Source organism: Oreochromis niloticus, linkage group LG11 (assembly GCF_001858045.2).
Source record: "Oreochromis niloticus isolate F11D_XX linkage group LG11, O_niloticus_UMD_NMBU, whole genome shotgun sequence".
Classification (NCBI taxonomy): Eukaryota; Metazoa; Chordata; class Actinopteri; order Cichliformes; family Cichlidae; genus Oreochromis; species Oreochromis niloticus.
The window spans coordinates 29388058-29405587 of NC_031976.2; the positions used below are offsets into that span (position 1 = coordinate 29388058).

Sequence of the window (17530 nt, forward strand, 5' to 3'; positions counted from 1 at the left end):
AGGAGTCTTTGATTCAGGAGCAGGTGGCAGGGGGGGTTGAAGGTGGCCCAGTTTGGTGGTGATATAGCACTTCACAAAATGTACTTGCAAAGTGCTTTAAATAACATGAAAATAGATGTACGCTCTAGCATTTTGCTTATTAGAAAATGAGCACAACAGGTTTTCAGGCAAACCACGAAGCCAAATTTAATTGGCAGTCCAAGTACATCTGATAACGGTTGATCTCAACGCCAACCCTCATTGGCTGATGATTCATCTCATATCCTTCTACACATCCAACTGGCAAATCTCATATAGCGCACACTATTGATAAGGTTTTACCCCTCCCTGCAGTTGCTGCAAGCCACTTCATGTGCTTCTATCCTGGGTTTAACTAATCGGTGTCATGTCCACTGCCATTGCAGAGCAATACCACCAAGTTAAAATGGCTGCAGACATAAATAACAATCTGCTTTTAATTAGAGTGGTTCTGACCAAACTCAACTAGTAGTGACATGCTTGCAGTTTACCCAGTCTCAACTTTTCTTGAGGGGGCAGGAAAAGAGCAGCTAATTACGCTAATGAATGCTGAGCTGCAGCTCGGATTTATTAAATGACTCATGAACAATTATGTAGATTTTACGTAATGTATATGTATGCACTAATGTTTTACAACTAGAGCATCTCTCAGAGCACAAAGCAAAAAACTACAAGTCATCTTCATGCGACCAAATAGACGAGGCATGGAAGGTAGAAACACTAACAGTTTTCCATGAAGGTGGCTATAAAGTTAGAAAACCCCTAAATGTCCTAAGAAATCCAACTGATCTGGCTTTTAAGAGTTTTCAAACAGAAACCAAGGGATCATCTTACGATTGGTCACTTTCAGTGCATCACAACTGCACACACACACACAGCCTTTTGATTGACAGTTTCTATTCCACTGTTACACTGTGTGAACATCAAGAGAAAGGGCAGTTTATATAGTAAGGTTCATCCAGATGAATTAATGCATCTAAAAGGAACAGACCTACATGCATTTGCTATGATTATTATAGTAAGACAGTAAAAAAAATGCAATTATTTTTAGAATAAGTAAATATTCTCTTCCTTTGACCAGTACTTGTTGTGATATATTCCCATGGACCGACAGCAGCAATGTCTGCTTTGAATAGCACAAAAACTCATTAACTGATTATGAGCATTTTATTTGTTTGCCAGCAAAGTAGCTTTAACAGACACAAACAGCACAAACAATAACTTTTATACACATACACACAGCAGCAGCATTCAGATCACTCTACCAAGCTGCACACACATATATACTCACAGAATAAAGTGATTGTTGCCATGGTGACGAGTATTTGGGATAAAGCTTGGTTGTATTAACAAGGCCAGTGAACCCCCCTAGAAAACACACGCACACACAAACATGCATAAATAGAAAGAACATGAACACACAAATGTAGAATCAGTGCAGGAATATATAAACTATTAGAATATAAACTATTTGACATAACTGACTCATTTACATATTTGTCTCTGTATCTTTGTGAGGGTCAGTTGGAGCTGAGAATATTCTTTTTATTGGTTCTCAGTTTGGGGCAGAATGATGTGAGGATTAAAGGGAAATTCACTGTTTCATACTGCACACAGGTAAAGGTGAACACCTTTCACACACCTACTGATTGGGACCACTTGACAACAAGAAGATAAGCTTGAAGGCTTTTTATTACCATTTCTAATCCTTTTTTTCTTTTGTGATTTTTGAAAAATCACATTGCATTTCTGAATGTTTCCTTTTCCCTTGCGCTGTTTATTTTCTTTTTGCTTTAAATTGAGTGTAGATAATGGCTTCTTGACCTCTCCTGCCTTATCTGATTCATTCATATTTAAAGGATGTTACAGTGTTGTATGTGTGTGCAAATTAAAAAAAACGTATTCACTGAGGGTGAGGCGCCAGGGGTTGCATCATGTCCATGACTTTTTCTCACAAAAGTACAAGTATAAATGTGTATGTCAGAGAAAGACACTTTAAAGATAAGTTCATATGCAGCAGTGAGATGTTCAGTCATATTTTTGCATGTTTATCTGTGTGTGTGTGTGTGTGTGTGTGTGTGTGTGTGTGTGTGTGTGTGTGTGTGTTCATGTGTATGTGTCTTTTCCTCTCTCTCTAAGCCGCTGTGTCACCTTATCACCCAGCATGCACTGCTGCACTGCTCTGTGCCCCACACACATATGCGTCCATGCACAAAGAGATATAAACATGAACATTTGCACATAAATGATATTTTAAGACTCTGTCTCTCTCTCTTACACACACACACACACACACACACACACGCACACACACACTCCAGCAGCAGATGGCCTTTGGCTTGCTTGGCTGTTCTGCTTTGTCACTTCAAAGAGTTCTGAAGTATTTTCATGTAGATGTGTTCGCTCTCTCTCTCTCCCAGCCTCTGTGTCTCTATTCATGTTTCTACCAAAGCAGCTTATTTGTTTGTTTGTTTGCTCTGCTGCTCTGTTATGTTAATGTGCAAGTGATTGTTAGCGCAGAAAAATATGACATTTGTTTTAGGCCCGAGTTAAACTAATGCGAGGTTTTTTACTGGCTGCAGTTTGTGCCAACAATCTGTGCTGTTGGTGACCCACAGAGCAGAAAACATCACAGCAAAGCGTTTCATCTATGTTGTTTTTAAGCTCAACGTGTCAGCTGTCCTTTACACCAACTTAAGCTTTTACCATTGTGGACACAGAGGCTGGGAGCCTCCATCAACAGACATTCGGCATTGTATAACTCAAACGATGGGAAAATAATCAGGAAAATAGCCTGTAACAAATTTAAAAGGAACATAACATCATTATATAAAACTCCAAATCCAAAAAAGTTGTGACACTGTGTAAAAGGTAAATAAAAACATGATATATTTGCATTGATATGCAAATATAAACCTATATTTTATAGACAGTAGAACATAGAAAACATAGTAAATTTTTAAAATGAGAAAATGTACAATTTCTAGGGCAACCCCTAAGGTATTTGTCTTTCTCCTGGTGAATGTGTAAACCACACAGCAACATGTCTCATAAAATTTGAGACAGGGCCATTCCATAAACATCTGGGAGCTAAATAAACAAGTTGATGGACCTTTGTGAGAGGAATGTTGGTCCATTCCCGTCTGATGTAGGATGAAGCTGTTCAACAGTCCTGAGTCATCTTTGTCCTCGGTTGACTTTTTTGCTGTTTTCAATTAGTCAAAGATCTGGACTGCAGACCAGCTAGTTCGGTATCCAGACTCTTCTACTACTTCTGCTGAAATAGATGCAGTAAATGGTTTAGAGTTGTTATTGTTAAGCATATGCAGGGTCTTCCCTGGAAAAGGTTTTGTCTGGATGTATGTGTTCCTGTGTATACCTGTGTACCTGTGTGTACCTTTAACCATTAATGAGGCCTTTCCAGATGTACAAGCTGCCATTTCCATAGGTACTGATGGACTCCCCACACAAACACCATCAGAGATGCTTTTCAACTGAGTGTTGATAACAACCTAGATGGTCCCTCTTCTCTTTAGTCTTGCAGATGGGACATCCATGTTTTCCAAAAAGAATTTCAAATTCCGATTTGTTTGACCACAGAACAGTTTGTCTCAGTCCATTTTAAACGAACTTTGGACCAGACAAGAAGGCTGCATTTCTGGATCATGTTCACTTATAGCTTCTTCGTTGCATCATAGAGCTTTGATCTACATTTGTGGATGGCATGGCAAACTGTGTTCATAGGCAATGATCTCTAGACATTTCCTGAGTCTGTGCAATGATTTCCAGGACAGAATCATTCGTGTTTTTAATGGAGTTCTGCCTGAGGTCCCAAAGACCGAAATATTGATTTTCATCTTTGTCCCCACAGAGATTTCTCCAGATTCTTGGAAACTTTTGATGATGTGGCGTACATCATGTAAATGATGAGATATTTAAAGTCTTCACAAGTTTACATCGAGGAACTTTGCTAAGATGCTCTTTTTTGTACCCAATCATATTCCTGACCTGATGCCACTCATTCTACTTAGTTCCAAAATGTTCCTCCAGTTCAAACAACTGATATGTTCTACTGTTACGCCCTAGCAGGGCCTCCTCCTGAAGGTGCCTGTGTGGGTGTGTCCTTCAATCTCTTCTGCCTGAGGTGCCATCTTTTCTCCTTTACACAGCTGACTCACATCAGTAATTAAAGGGATTTAAGCCCAGGGACAGGTGCGCTTTGGGCCGGAGTGCCATGTGAATGGTTACAGCTAGTGAGCTGGGTGTTTGCAGCAAGTGAGCTTCGCGCTCTCTTTTTGACTTATGTTTTTACTTTATTGACCAACGCTTGAGTTTTGTTTGTTTCCTTAAATGGTGGATCGTAACATCTACTGTGAATGAAATATGGTTTTATAAGATTTTCACATCATTTTGTTTTCATTTACATTTTATACAGCATCCTAATGTTTTGGGAATTGGTATTGTAACTGAGCCACTCAATTTTATTAATAATGCTTCATCTAACACTTGGCGTGCACCAGCCTTTGTATCAGAGTCATTTGCCATCTCATAATGAGAGATATTAATAGCCTGGTAAAGTGTAAATGGCATCTAAAAAAGAAGCTGAACACCCAACTGAAAACACTTCCATACAGAATTCAGTGTATTTATAGCAAAGTCAGTGAGCGTTTATAATTTGCAATTGCATGTCTTGTTAAGGTGACTTAAAAAATGTCAAATAGTTGAGGTGAAATTGAGGTACTTTTTAGAGACACAAACATCCTGCAGTTTCACTTTTATGATGTCTTTGAGGGAAAGCATGAACAGCAGCACTTACATTCTGTGTTCTCCTCCAGAGGAAAGTGTAAAGTGAACAGTGTCCCCTGGCATTAGAAACCACTTTTGGATGAAACATGAAAGAAGATGAAACTTCTGTTTCTCCCTGTAGAAAATGTTGATTTTTTTTTTTTTTACTGGAAATCTGCAAAATAAAAGGAAACCATGAGCCCTGCTAACCAACACCAGCCCTCTATCGTATTTAAAGATGTGTTGATTACTTTTGGATGTTATCTGAAGACAAAACATGGTGATGGGTGGTCTCGAAGTAAAAGAAACAAAAATGAAGCCACAAAATAACAAAAAGGCTACTGACCATTAGGTGTTGTAGCTGCTAAATGATAAAGCTACTTTATATAGAGTTTAGTGTGGCCCAATCTAAAGGCTTGACCACCTTGAAAGGGTCACAAGATAAAACTTAAACTTTCATTATATCCCAGTTTTTTTCAGAAGGCATAAATTTTGGCCCAAGAAAATTGATCTAAGAGTCGTTTTGTGAATTATATTACTGGCTATAAACATTTTCTACCCTAGTTGATTTGCGCCACCTGTGTTTGTGTGTTTAGGTATTATTAAGCTGCGGCGGAGTCCTCCTCCACACCTGAGGGGGCCACAGTATGTCCTCAACATCACTGCCACGGATGACAACGCATCTGGTGGGCCATACCCACTCAGCAGCTCAGCGCAGGTCATTGTGGGAATAAATGACATCAACAACAACAAACCACTGTTCAAGGAGGTGAGTCTAGTTATTATTTATTTTTACGTTATTGCAAATTAAATGACAAATTCTGACCCCTGACTTTGCTGTTTGGTTGTCAGTGTCAGAACTATAGCCTGAACGCAGCAGTCCTGGAGAATCAGCCTCCAGGGACGTTCGTCCTGCGCGTCCAGGCTCATGACGCTGACATGGGTGTCAATGGAGAGGTCAAATATGGCATTATGAACAGAGATGGAGTGGCATCTGGGTTTGATATTGATCCTGATACTGGTAAGCTCTACAGAAACACTCTTTATAATTTTTACAAACAGTTCTTCCACAGCTTCTTTATTCAGCTACCTTTTAGGTATTTCCACAGTGGATCATCTGCCTCACCTTATCCCTCACATCTTCTTCTGTCACTCCAACCATCTGCATGTCCTCCTTCACTACGTCCATGAACGTTCACAGTGCTTTTCCTCTTTTCTTCCTGCCTGGCAGCTCCATGTTTAACATTCTTTTGTCACTATCCCTCCTTTCTATATATTATCAAAATCTCAGCCTTTCTTACTTTTTTTCCAAAACGCTCAACCACAGCTGTTCCTCTGATATGCTCATTTCTAAAGCTGTCCTTTCTGGTCGTATCCAACAAAAATCTTGGAATCTTAATTCACAAACCCCTCTTTGAGTTAGTTTCTTAAGTGATTAAGGTTTTACTGTCTTATCAAATATATGTGTTTCAAAAGTTTCTACATACACAGTACCTGTTGGATATCAGAAAAGCTTTACAATTCAGTCCAAACAATGACAAACTGAAATTCTAAGTGTGCTAATGTCCTCACTGTGTGTTAGGTGTGATAACCACAGCGGTGAGTTTTGACCGGGAGCGTCAGAGGGAGTATACTTTGTCTGTGACGGCCACTGATCAGGCAGAAGAGCCGCTCATTGGAATCTGTCAGATCACAGTGCAGATCTCAGATCAGAATGACAACGACCCCAAGTTTGAAAACAGCCGCTACCAGTGTGAGTACCATCACGACTCCTCCCAGTGACTTAGTCCGTCCGCTTCTTGTTCAACACAAAAACATCCTGTAGCTGTGTGTTTTGAGGGAGCAGAGGAAGTGTAGAAACCGTGTATTTGTCGTCACCATCACGCATCAATCTGCATCCTTCTAATCCTGGAAACCCCTTAGGACTGATGAAATGTTCGCTGGCAGGTCCCAGAGCTCTCTGTTTGTTTACTATCTGTGCAAATATGTGTTTTGATAAGCATAGTGTCAGAAGTTCTCCTCGTCCGATTAGAGAAACGCACAGAGTGTCTCATTAACTATTTAAGAGGCAGATTGAAATGTTTCTGGGACATGCATTTATTTAGCAGTTGTGAGTGTGTATGTGTTGGGGGGGGGGTTCCTTTACAAATGATGGAAATGAGCTGGAAATCTTGAGCTTGTTTAGACTGCTTCTTAGTTATCCATACATTGTTATCAACATGTATTTCAGTGCAAAGATTTTCTGCTTAAGGGACAACACGACCACCAGTTATTGGGTATTTTCAATCTTTTTTTTCTCTCTTTTGGGGGGTTTCACTTTTTCTTAGGTTGTAACATATTTTGAGCTTTTCTGTCTTTGAGTTTCTGTTTACCAGAAAGTGAATAGTGTCTTCTGGCAGCAGAAACAGCTTTTATATGCTTGTGAACATAAAATTTATATAAATCTCAAGAAGCTTGAACACTTTTTTATTGTGTTTTTAAGTTAAAATCTGCACAAAAAAAAGAGAGAAATTTTTGTGGGTTGGTAATGCAAACCCACACCATTTTTTTATGTTAAGTGTTGCCATATTTACAGTTGATATAAACAACTTTATGAAAACTTTAATAAATGAGTGTAAAACACCAATTCTGCTTGTAAATTCTGGTTCTGGAGCTAAACAGGGCTCGGGTTCCCTGGTACCTGTTATAACTCTGGGCTGTTTTAAGTGTAACCAAGCAAGATAGGAGTAACAAGAACCACATGAATATGACATAGATTTACATTTAATAAAGTAAAAAAGCAATTCCACAATCACCTAAATCGATGTAAAGTACAATAAAGAGAAATAAATCTAAAACAAAATGAAATCATTGTGTGTATTCAGAATCCTGCACATTTAGTGATGCTAACAGCAAAATTATCTTACTATTAATGTTAATTGGCATAATTTAAACAAAAGAAATTCACCATGGTGATGTAACATTCTTTGTTTGTCAAAATGAACCCTGAGAGGAAAATCCTGTGTTTGCTCCTCCTGCTGGTTTTTGTTGTTTTTCTGTGACACACATTAGACTCAGCAGGATCTGGCGTGATTATTCAGTTGAAATGTATCCAGTGAGACCCGCGACTGTGAAAAGGACATTATTATTGACATAATGCTTGAAATGCAGTATTACAGAGGGAAATGCACCTCGTCGCCGCTCGTTGTTTTTGTTGTCTGATCAGCGCTGACACACATCACAGTCAGCAGGATTGGAGGTTATATTCATAAATTTAAAAATGCATCTGTTGACTTTGCAGAGTGAGACCCAGAAATGACAAAATGAGGTGACAGACTGCTGATGCGGCACAATGTTGTGGTTCCATTATTATAATATCTGCTTACCATCACAGAACATAATGTTACACTGCTTTCAGTCAACTTTAATGATTTGGGTATTCGTGCTTTAGACATACACAGTGTTTCACCATAGCGGTTCCTGTAATAGTAGTAGCAGTTGCAGTAACTCAAACTGGTACTAGTAGAACTTCGCTCCCCATATGACAGTTGATGTTTTCCCTGTCAGACTTTCTGAGAGAAGACACTCCAGTTGGAACTAGCTTCCTGCGAGCAGCAGCTCATGACGATGACCAGGGGAGCAACGCGGCAATCACCTATTCACTGTCCAGACAGAAGCCGGCTTACCTGCACATCAACCCCAGCACTGGGTGGATTTATGTCAACCATCCGATCTCTCAGGTCAGCAGCACATCAGCAGCCTGTTCATGCCGCAGCATGATGCAATGTCTGAAAGTGTCCACACTTACAAAATTACTTCTCTTATCAAAAGTGTCTCATTTCATTCTCACAAATTGCAACAAATCTTCCTTGAAATGAGCACCATCCTGCAATGTTTTGTGCTTTGACCCCCTGCAAAAAATTACAGACAGGGAACTAGATGCAAGCTCCAATCTCTACAGTAAGGGTTATAATTATAATAATAACACTATTAGCACTTTTAAAACACACAGTTACAAATTACTTCACAGTCTGAATAAAGGTTTATATATGGTTGAATAATCTGCTGGAAAAAGTGAGAAAAGTCACTCAGTGCTAAGCTGCAGATGGGGGGACACCATGGTTGTACATCACTGTGTATCATCCTCTGTAAGTATATGCGAACTAATCTCTGTATATTTTGAATATAGATATAATCCAGGTGGAATAATGATAATTTGATGATAATCTTACCATTCTTTAATGAAAGCAGGCTAACATTAATGTTAGCATAATGAATAATCCTGAATATTTCAGCATGTGGCAGAGTAACTGTAACTATGTTTTCTAATAAGCAGGTTACGAGCTCTTTTGTTTATTTAGAAAAAGAAACATCCAACTTATTTGGAAAAAAAGAGAACGCCACGTATGCAGTGGAAACACAGATGTCCCAGTTTTACACTGGGACTTGAATGCATCTTACAGCTGAAATTTGTCTCAAAGCCGCACGTGGAATGCGACTTGATTTGTGAGTATCTCTGTGAGATGTTACGTGTAGTTTTAGTATACGCACTGAAAGGTTTTTGAAACCTAAAATTATCTTAATTAACTTAATAAGCTGTGCGTAAATGATTAGTATTTATTCAGGTCGGGATGTACGTATTTGTAAAGTAGTTTTACGTGTGGTCAGATTACTTCGTATTTGTGTGCGGATCGAAGCATGCGCTCCTGAGTCCTTAAAGTTGCACACAAATTCATTGCACACATTTGTAAATCATATCCTGCGCATTTGCAACACTTTTGAGGCGCATTTCTCTCCATAGGTGCATATATATGAATTCTAACATGTGTGTCAGATAAGTATGATGAAAACCATTTGAGAGCAAGGCATTGATGATGAGGAGTTTAGGCGACTGTAGCTGTGATTTGACGCTAAATAAATAAAATTGAATTGAACTGATACTAACCCAGTTCCGTTATCTGTTAAAAGAATGGTATGATCAGTGGTATCAGAAGTTGCAGATAAGTCTAGTAGGATTAAAATGTAATATTCGCCACTATCTAAGTACATAAGTATCATTAGTAGTTTTCACTATTGATTTTGGAAATGGACCTATAATTCTCTGACACAGTGGCTTATAGTGAGGGTATTCAAGCACAGCGGTTATGCACTTTGTTCAACCGCCACTCACCCCAACAGCTTCCTAGCCACCCCAATCCATTTGTAAATGTCACCCTAAATCTATTTAAACCCTGTCCAGCTATGATGACCTTGTGAAAAAGCTATTTCCATGAAAGCACAGACGATGGGTAATATCACAACACAAAAACATGTTTTTTAATAATGAATAAATGTAATAAGCTGGATGATATGCACATAAAAGCATATCCTCAACATGTAAACAAAGCAATGCAAAAAATTAAACATAACTGGGATATTATGAGGTCACAAGGTCAAAGTTGTTTCCAACAGCAACAGCTGCTCTGATGTTTCCACTGCGTGAGGAATGAAAGTTGCATCAAACAGACTGTTGTTTTAAATCTTTAATGGTTGTCATCATTATGTGTGTCTGATTTCTCTTCAGTACAATCTTACAATGTCAAACTGAAAATCCATAATGAAGCGAATCCGTCTGTTAAGCTAACGTCGGCGATGAATGATGCCTACTGTTCTTCTTCTTTTGTCACTGTCATCTCCTCTCTGTTCTTCTTCTCTCTGGCTCTCATTTTCTTTTTAGCAGCACTTCAGTCAATAATTTAGCAAAGGAAAATGTATTCCTACCCGCTTTCTTGATTCACTTTTTGCAAACAAACTAAAGGATCAATATTTTCTTTCTCTCTCTGCTCAAATATTTATAATTTTTACAAGTGTTCGGTCTTTCTAAACTATCAAAGAGCTACTTGATCATTAAAATTTTATTTTGAAGATAACAAGACCAATTTTAATGGCAAATCAATTCTAAATAGCAAACACACTTATTTGTTTGATCAAATTTGTTAAAGTGAAAATGTTCTGATCAGAATCATGAGTTCCTTGATCTTAATTACTCCCTGTGCAGACATCCAGAATCAACCAGCAGATTGTGGCCTCAGATGGAGGGAACCGCAGCAGCTCAGTGGAGCTGACGGTTATCATCACAAACGTCCACAATCAGCCACCACAGTGGGAGCAGTCCGAATACTGGGTCACTGTGCCGGAAAACACCGTCCGAGATGCCAAGATAGTGGTGAGTTTATGATGAGAACATTGAGCCCTGAAATGGTAAAATGATAACTAAAAAACATTCAACTTTCAGTTTTCAAGAAACCATTTTTTGAGATGGATTGAGCTTTGTGACATGGTGTGCTCCCTTGTCAAATGGATGCCTATTGTCAGCAACAATACTTGGGTATGCTTTGGTGTTTAAATGATGCAATGTGTGCAAAGAAAATTCTCCCCACAACATTACAACACCACCAGCCTGAACCGCTGATACAAGGCAGGATGGACTCATCCTTTCATGTTGTTTATGCCAAATTCTGACCCTACCATCCAGATGTCACAGCAGAATTCGAGACTCATCAGAAGAGGGTTTTTTTTCCAATCTTACATTGTCCAATGTTGGTGAGTCAGTGCAAATTGTATCCCCAGTTTCCTGTTTTTAGATGGCAGGAGTGGACCCCAGTGTGGTCTTCTGCTCCTATAGCCTACCGTTGTATCAAGTGTTACTATTTGAGTTATTGTTGACTTCTTACCAAAGCAGTCTGGCCAGTCTCCTCTGACTTCTGTGTGTGGGAAAATCCTAGTGGATCAGCAGTTTCTGAAATAATCAGACCATCCAGTCTGGCGTTCAAAGTCACTTAAATCACCTTTCTTCCTCACTCTCATGCTTGGTTTGAGCTTCTACGGGTCATCGTGAGCATGTCTGCTGCCAGTTTGGCTGATTAGATATGTTCATTAATGAGTATTTGAACAGGTGTACATAACAAAGTGGCTTGTGAATGTATGACTGAAAAGGTGCTGATCTGGGAACTGAAGCGCACGTTTCTTTTCATCAGTATCAGTAGCCCTAAGAGCTCGGAAGTGACATGGGCGAGAGAAGGGAATGACTCGTAAAAAGGGAGGAATATTTAAACTCGGTCACCCTCCTGCAGCAGTAAAAGAGTTCTATTTCATTTACATCCTGCTTCACGTCTGTGCACAGCACCCTGAGGAGGCTAGAGATACTCTTTCTTCTTCTTCATCCCTCTCTCCTCACTTTCCAGCTCATCCATCCCTCTCTCTCTGTGTCAGCACGTTTAGCCGAGCACTTCTAAACATTTTCTGCCGAGCAAACAACAAACCCGCCCCGAGTCTGTCTCACCTGACTCACTGCAATCTCACACACACACACACACACATGCACTAGTGCACACACAGTTTGCTTGTATACCCCTGGTGATTTTTTTTCCTCTTTTGATCCCTCCATCCTAATTTGCTTCCTATTCCTAAGCTGATGGTTTAGAAGGTAGAGGAGTTTTTACCCTCCAGCTGCTCGATTTCATGGAGGTTAGTCAGTTTTCAAATAGTTGGAGGGTAAGTGCGTGTAATCCTGTGTGTGTTTGCGTGTTGTTGTGCTTCTTTTCGACACCGTGTTTTCGCTGAAAAGACGGTGATGGTGATTGGAGGTTCCCACCCACAGCTCCATCTGTCAGAGATGATTGAGCAGAGCAAGAAAATTACACCTGCTGTCGGAGCGTCACAATGGACTCCTATCACCTCAGAAAAACAGACGTTTAATTACTGTCTTTAACCTGACAGAGGCTGTATGATGCAGTGAGAAGAAGTGAGGAGGGGGAGCTAAATTAGGGAAAGGAAAGCTTTATGGTACTGAAAGAAGGATAAAAAAAAAAATGCTGTGTGGATTTTGGTCTTTTTATGTTGACAGTAGGAGAAATATAAAATAACACAAGCTTTCTCTTTTAATCAGATCATACCAGTTGCATCTGAAAGAATACACTTTACACGAATGTGTTCCTTGTTGAATGTGTCTTGTTTTGTTCAAATTAACTGTGGAAGTGAGGTTTTTCTCCCTTCATCAATGTTTCATCTCCTTCATTTTTCATTCCTCTAGAAAAGAGTCTTTCCACTACGCTCTCCCTGTCAAAAAGTATTACCTGAAAGCTGAGCCCAGATGCACAACTGTTGGACAAAAAACTGGCAAAGGAAAAACAAAAAACTGTGATCAACTGAAGATCATCTGTCTGCATGTTGAAACCATGTATACATAATGTTTTATGAGCAATAAATTCAGTGGACAAATATGTTAAGTTACCCAAACCTGGCTACATTTACAAAACAATCGAAGGCTGAAATGTCTCCTCCCCCTCTTCCTCCTCCCTCACCTTGTCTCCCCTGCGGTGTTAATTGCACTGAGGAGGAACTGTTGTTTTAAATTTAGCAGCCTTAATAAGGTCTGTTAATCACATTGTTAACGAGGCAGAGGGAGGGAGACGCTGCAGAGGTGGAAGCTGCTCTGCGTGCGCGCGTGTATTAAATCTCCATATCAATAAGCTGAAGTCATCTCCTGCTTATGTGTGTGAGAGTCGCATATTATAATAGGCCTCCTCATCAGCTGACTTCCTCTTGTTTTCTTCCTCATCCTGTTGATGTTTTTAGTGTTTGCTCTTACACAAACACTTTCTCTCATGGCCACAAATGACTTCAAATATTCTATTAGATTTACCTTAAAATATATCCTCTGGCTGTCCAGTGATGCTTGAAAATCATTTGGAAAGTATAAAAAGCAGTTCATTTCAAGCATCTGATAAAAGAGAATATGTCTGATGTATTGCAGTATCACACAAAACTGAGGAATTTCTGAACTGCGTGCATTGCAGCTTTTTGAATAGCGTGCAATAGGGATGGACAGTTGTCTGCCTCTTCATATCACCATATTTTCATTATGAAGGACTGCAGATAGACAATCCAGTCGCCACCGGGCATATGAGCCAGAGAACCTTCTCTGTAATCACTCATGTTAAATGTCAGCATAGGCAATACTACAGTGTGGTATTTGGTTCATTTTATTAGAAAAATATGCAAAAGAGAACAACTACATTTTGAATTCAACTACATTTTGAATTCAGCTCTAGAAAAAACAGGGAATATGATAACAGAGAGCACAGTGGGGGGTGGTGGTTTGGAAAACACACCGTCCGTTTCTTTCTTTCTGTTGATTTGTATCAGTTTAATAAGGCTACCCACGTGATGGGCAGATAAACGAGATAATAAGACATGAAACACACGAGGCAGAAACACTAATTATGTTATTTGCCAGATAAATAAGCAAAGGAGCCATTAAAAGTGTAATTACCACATGTAAGCATCAAAAAATGGAGCAGATCCCTACAAACACCACACACACACACACACACACCAACCCTGATGACCCCACCTTACCCTTTTCAGCTGACTGCTAACTGTTAGCATTTGAAGCTGACAGGGCAATCTGTATTCCAGCTGCTGAATCACTCTCAGCACCAGCCGCACCAGCTGAGAGCGATCTGCTGCGATATCTCCACGGGCATTAATCTGTGTGGGAGAGGAAGGCAGACACTGATCAGCTTAACTTCAGCACGCTGCACTGATGTCTAATGAGATGATTTCTCATTAGTCCTGATTCCATACACTCTGCTGCTTCGGCCTGCTGTGAGGCTGAGCCACGCTCCACTAACATGCCCTCGCGCAACTCTTCACCTGAAACCGGATGCCTTCATCTCGGGCTGTTTGTGAGATTTTGAATTAACATCCTGTTTAAAAATTTTAAGAGACTACCAATGGAAAATCCAAACAAGAAAGTCCTTTTATAACTGCTGCAGGAAAGCAAAATGGGGTAAAAGTCAATTTTATACTCACCAGTTAACAATCAATATAATAAGGAGAGATCGTTTGGAAGTAAAGATGAAATTAATTGGAGAAACAGCGTGTAACATAAAATTCTTTTTGGTTAATAGATTCTGATGAAAATCCACGTCTTAGAGCAGATGATATGAAAAGTAGGAAATAGAGATGGGAACCCCCGGAGTTCAGACAGTTGTAGTGGAACACAGTTAGCAAATGACTTGAAGTGGCTTCGGTTGAGATGTTCTGCAATCTGGATAAGATGGAGATGAAGTGGAGGAAGGCTGCATGATAGATGGTCTAAAAGGTAGCAGAGAAGTAGCACAGTGGCAGTAATATTTGCAGAACAGGGATGCATGCAAATATATAAGGATGCAAGAATTAAAAGTGAGAATGAAGTGTTTTTCTCTGTGTGTGAGTGTGTGTAGTCATCCCAGCATACTGAGTGGTTGGTAAACGCATTAGATTGAGACTGTTCGAGCTGCTGTGGTCACTGGGTCTGAGGGCTGAAAGGGTTTCAGTGTTTGAAGTGGCAGACAGCATTTCTCACTCAGGGGAAACATGTTACCTCTTGTGGAAGTGACGACAAGGGCGACGGTTGTTCAGAGGTGATGTTTTTTTCCTTACACTGGAGCTGAGATAGGTTCTCCCCTGCTCTCAGTCTTTGCTCGAATCCAGGCTAACCACCATGTCCTGAACTAAAGGGGTTAAATGATTTTGCACTGACTGTACTTTATATTTATAGTGGCCATTTTACGGAACCATTTATAGATGTGGCGGTCAGGCTGACAGATGCACCGTTACACTGAATTAAGAAAAGATTTATTTGTAAGTGGTCGTCAGCAACCTTTTCCCTCCCACTCATCTGCCTGCAGGATCTTAGCAGGCATAGACAGCCCTTGCTTTCTCCTTGATTTTTCAGTCATGTCGTTGTAAGAAGATTTTAAAAAATCATGCATGCTCCCTCCAGTAAAAGCATATTTCATCATCATTAATTATTAATACCAGAAAAAACTGCTAATTAAACAGGTCACATTGCATTTTTTACAAGTACTGTCCAACAGTTCAAAAATCCTGCTTTAGTGATACAAGAATGCTTCCAGATTAACTGCTCTTACTCAGACAATGACCCTCTTCACAGCTGGCTACCGAGACCACCTGACATATTTTATTTGCGGCTGAGTGGACACAGGAATCAAAATAAATGAGCCCCCTTACACTTTAGTGAAGAAAAACTGTGGTGGCAAAAATCAGAGTGAGTCAATTAACTGGAAAAGCATGCGCACGTGTGTGTGTGTCTAACAATCCAGGTCATAGCTTACTGTAAAATGAGGTGGCATCACTCAGCCATGGAAAATACAGTCCCTCCTTGGCAAGGTTGGGAGTGTGTGGTCAGGAAGGACAATAGCACACAACATATTTCCATCACTTCAAAGGACATTATATTGACTTTTTGTGCATTTCCTTCTAACTTAACCTAACTATGACCTTAACCTAAACCTGAACTCATTCTGAACATAAGCAAGAGGTTTATAGTAATAAGGTTTAATGATTTAATTTCTGTGCCTGAAAAGGAGCAATATCTCCACAATGTGACTGTGTAAACAGATTTATGACTCCACTTCCCTGGGGACAGAAATACACACACATACACACTTTCTCACTCTAAGGTCAGCTTAGTCTACTGCCAGGAGCATAACACAAGTCTTAAAAGCTCTGCTGCTGGTAGAAGAACAGCTCAGGACAACACACCCTGATCCAGACACATATTTTATTTTTTTTAAAAACACAAAAAGGAAAATCATCAACAAAGCAGAAACCGAATCCTTTTTGGGTATTTTGGAAAGTTTTCACCATGAGTGCTTTATATCCATAGAAGGACTGAGTTGCACCTCTGGCCGTTAAAACGTCGCATTCTTTGAAATGTAGTTGTGTATTTTAGGGTGTCATTTTTCTGGTGAGTGTTATAGTTTAAAGATCTGGAAGCCGTTGGAGCTGTTATAAAGATGTACGACCTCGTTGTCGACATGAGCAGCTGTGTGATAACATGATGTCATCATGAACCAGTACAGACTCTTCTTTGGCTTCTGCCTTTGACGGATTATAACGCAATGTGGGAGTAACTGCTTCAGAAATGGAGATAAGTCTGTCTCTATAAACTTGAAGCCCAAAAGGAGTAAACAGAGGTTTGAGAAGATGAGTTTTCAGTGTCTGTATATGGGATATCTTTTATTCTGTCGGCACTGCATGTAATCTGTCTGAGTGATGATCTCTGTTCCTATTCTAGTCAGAAACGACCAACTCCGCTTGCTTTTGAGAAGATGCACTTGTAAAAAGAACTCCAAATACCAGGCTACATATAACAACACTGAATTTTACAAAAACAGTGATGCCAGTTAATATTAAAGGTTGTTTAAAAATACACACATTTTTAAAACTTTTAAAACTCTTCAAGCTGGATTTTAAGACCCAAAGGCATGACATCAGATCTGAGCAAACCTACATTCGTCTTCTGCAATCTCTTATCTTGCAGCATTTCTTTTATATATCTTTTATAGATCTTGCATTTATACATTTTCTCCCATATGCCGCCTTCTAGTACTTGTATCAGAAGTTGCATTCTTCACAATTTTAACTTGAACACTTATTTGTGAACACAAACTGTGGTTTGTGTACTCAAATCATGACAGCTTGGTTCTAAACTTCTCCATAAAGCTCAGACATAAAGGTCTAACAACTTCCACAGTATTTTGTCCTCTATATACTTCTGTATGTTCAGGCATATCATACATTCCCCAAGTCTCATGGATGTCACTCATCCAAGCTCAAAATGCAGACTTTGACACTCTTTAAAGAGGACCTTTATCTCTCACTCTCCATTCTGCTGTAACCACTTACAGGACACCTT

The 17530-nt window shown here is 39.6% G+C and overlaps 1 protein-coding gene across 1 annotated transcript in view; it reads left to right on the top strand.

Moving 5' to 3' along the window:
- The window catches only part of si:dkey-22o22.2 (neural-cadherin), a 137645-nt gene that overhangs the window by 70247 nt on the left and 49868 nt on the right, over nt 1-17530 (top strand). Inside the window, exons 8-12 of the mRNA XM_013264857.3 lie at nt 5400-5572; nt 5656-5824; nt 6386-6556; nt 8350-8522; nt 10820-10987. Coding sequence (XP_013120311.2) covers nt 5400-5572; nt 5656-5824; nt 6386-6556; nt 8350-8522; nt 10820-10987 — 854 coding nt within the window. The remainder of the gene's footprint in view (nt 1-5399; nt 5573-5655; nt 5825-6385; nt 6557-8349; nt 8523-10819; nt 10988-17530) is intronic.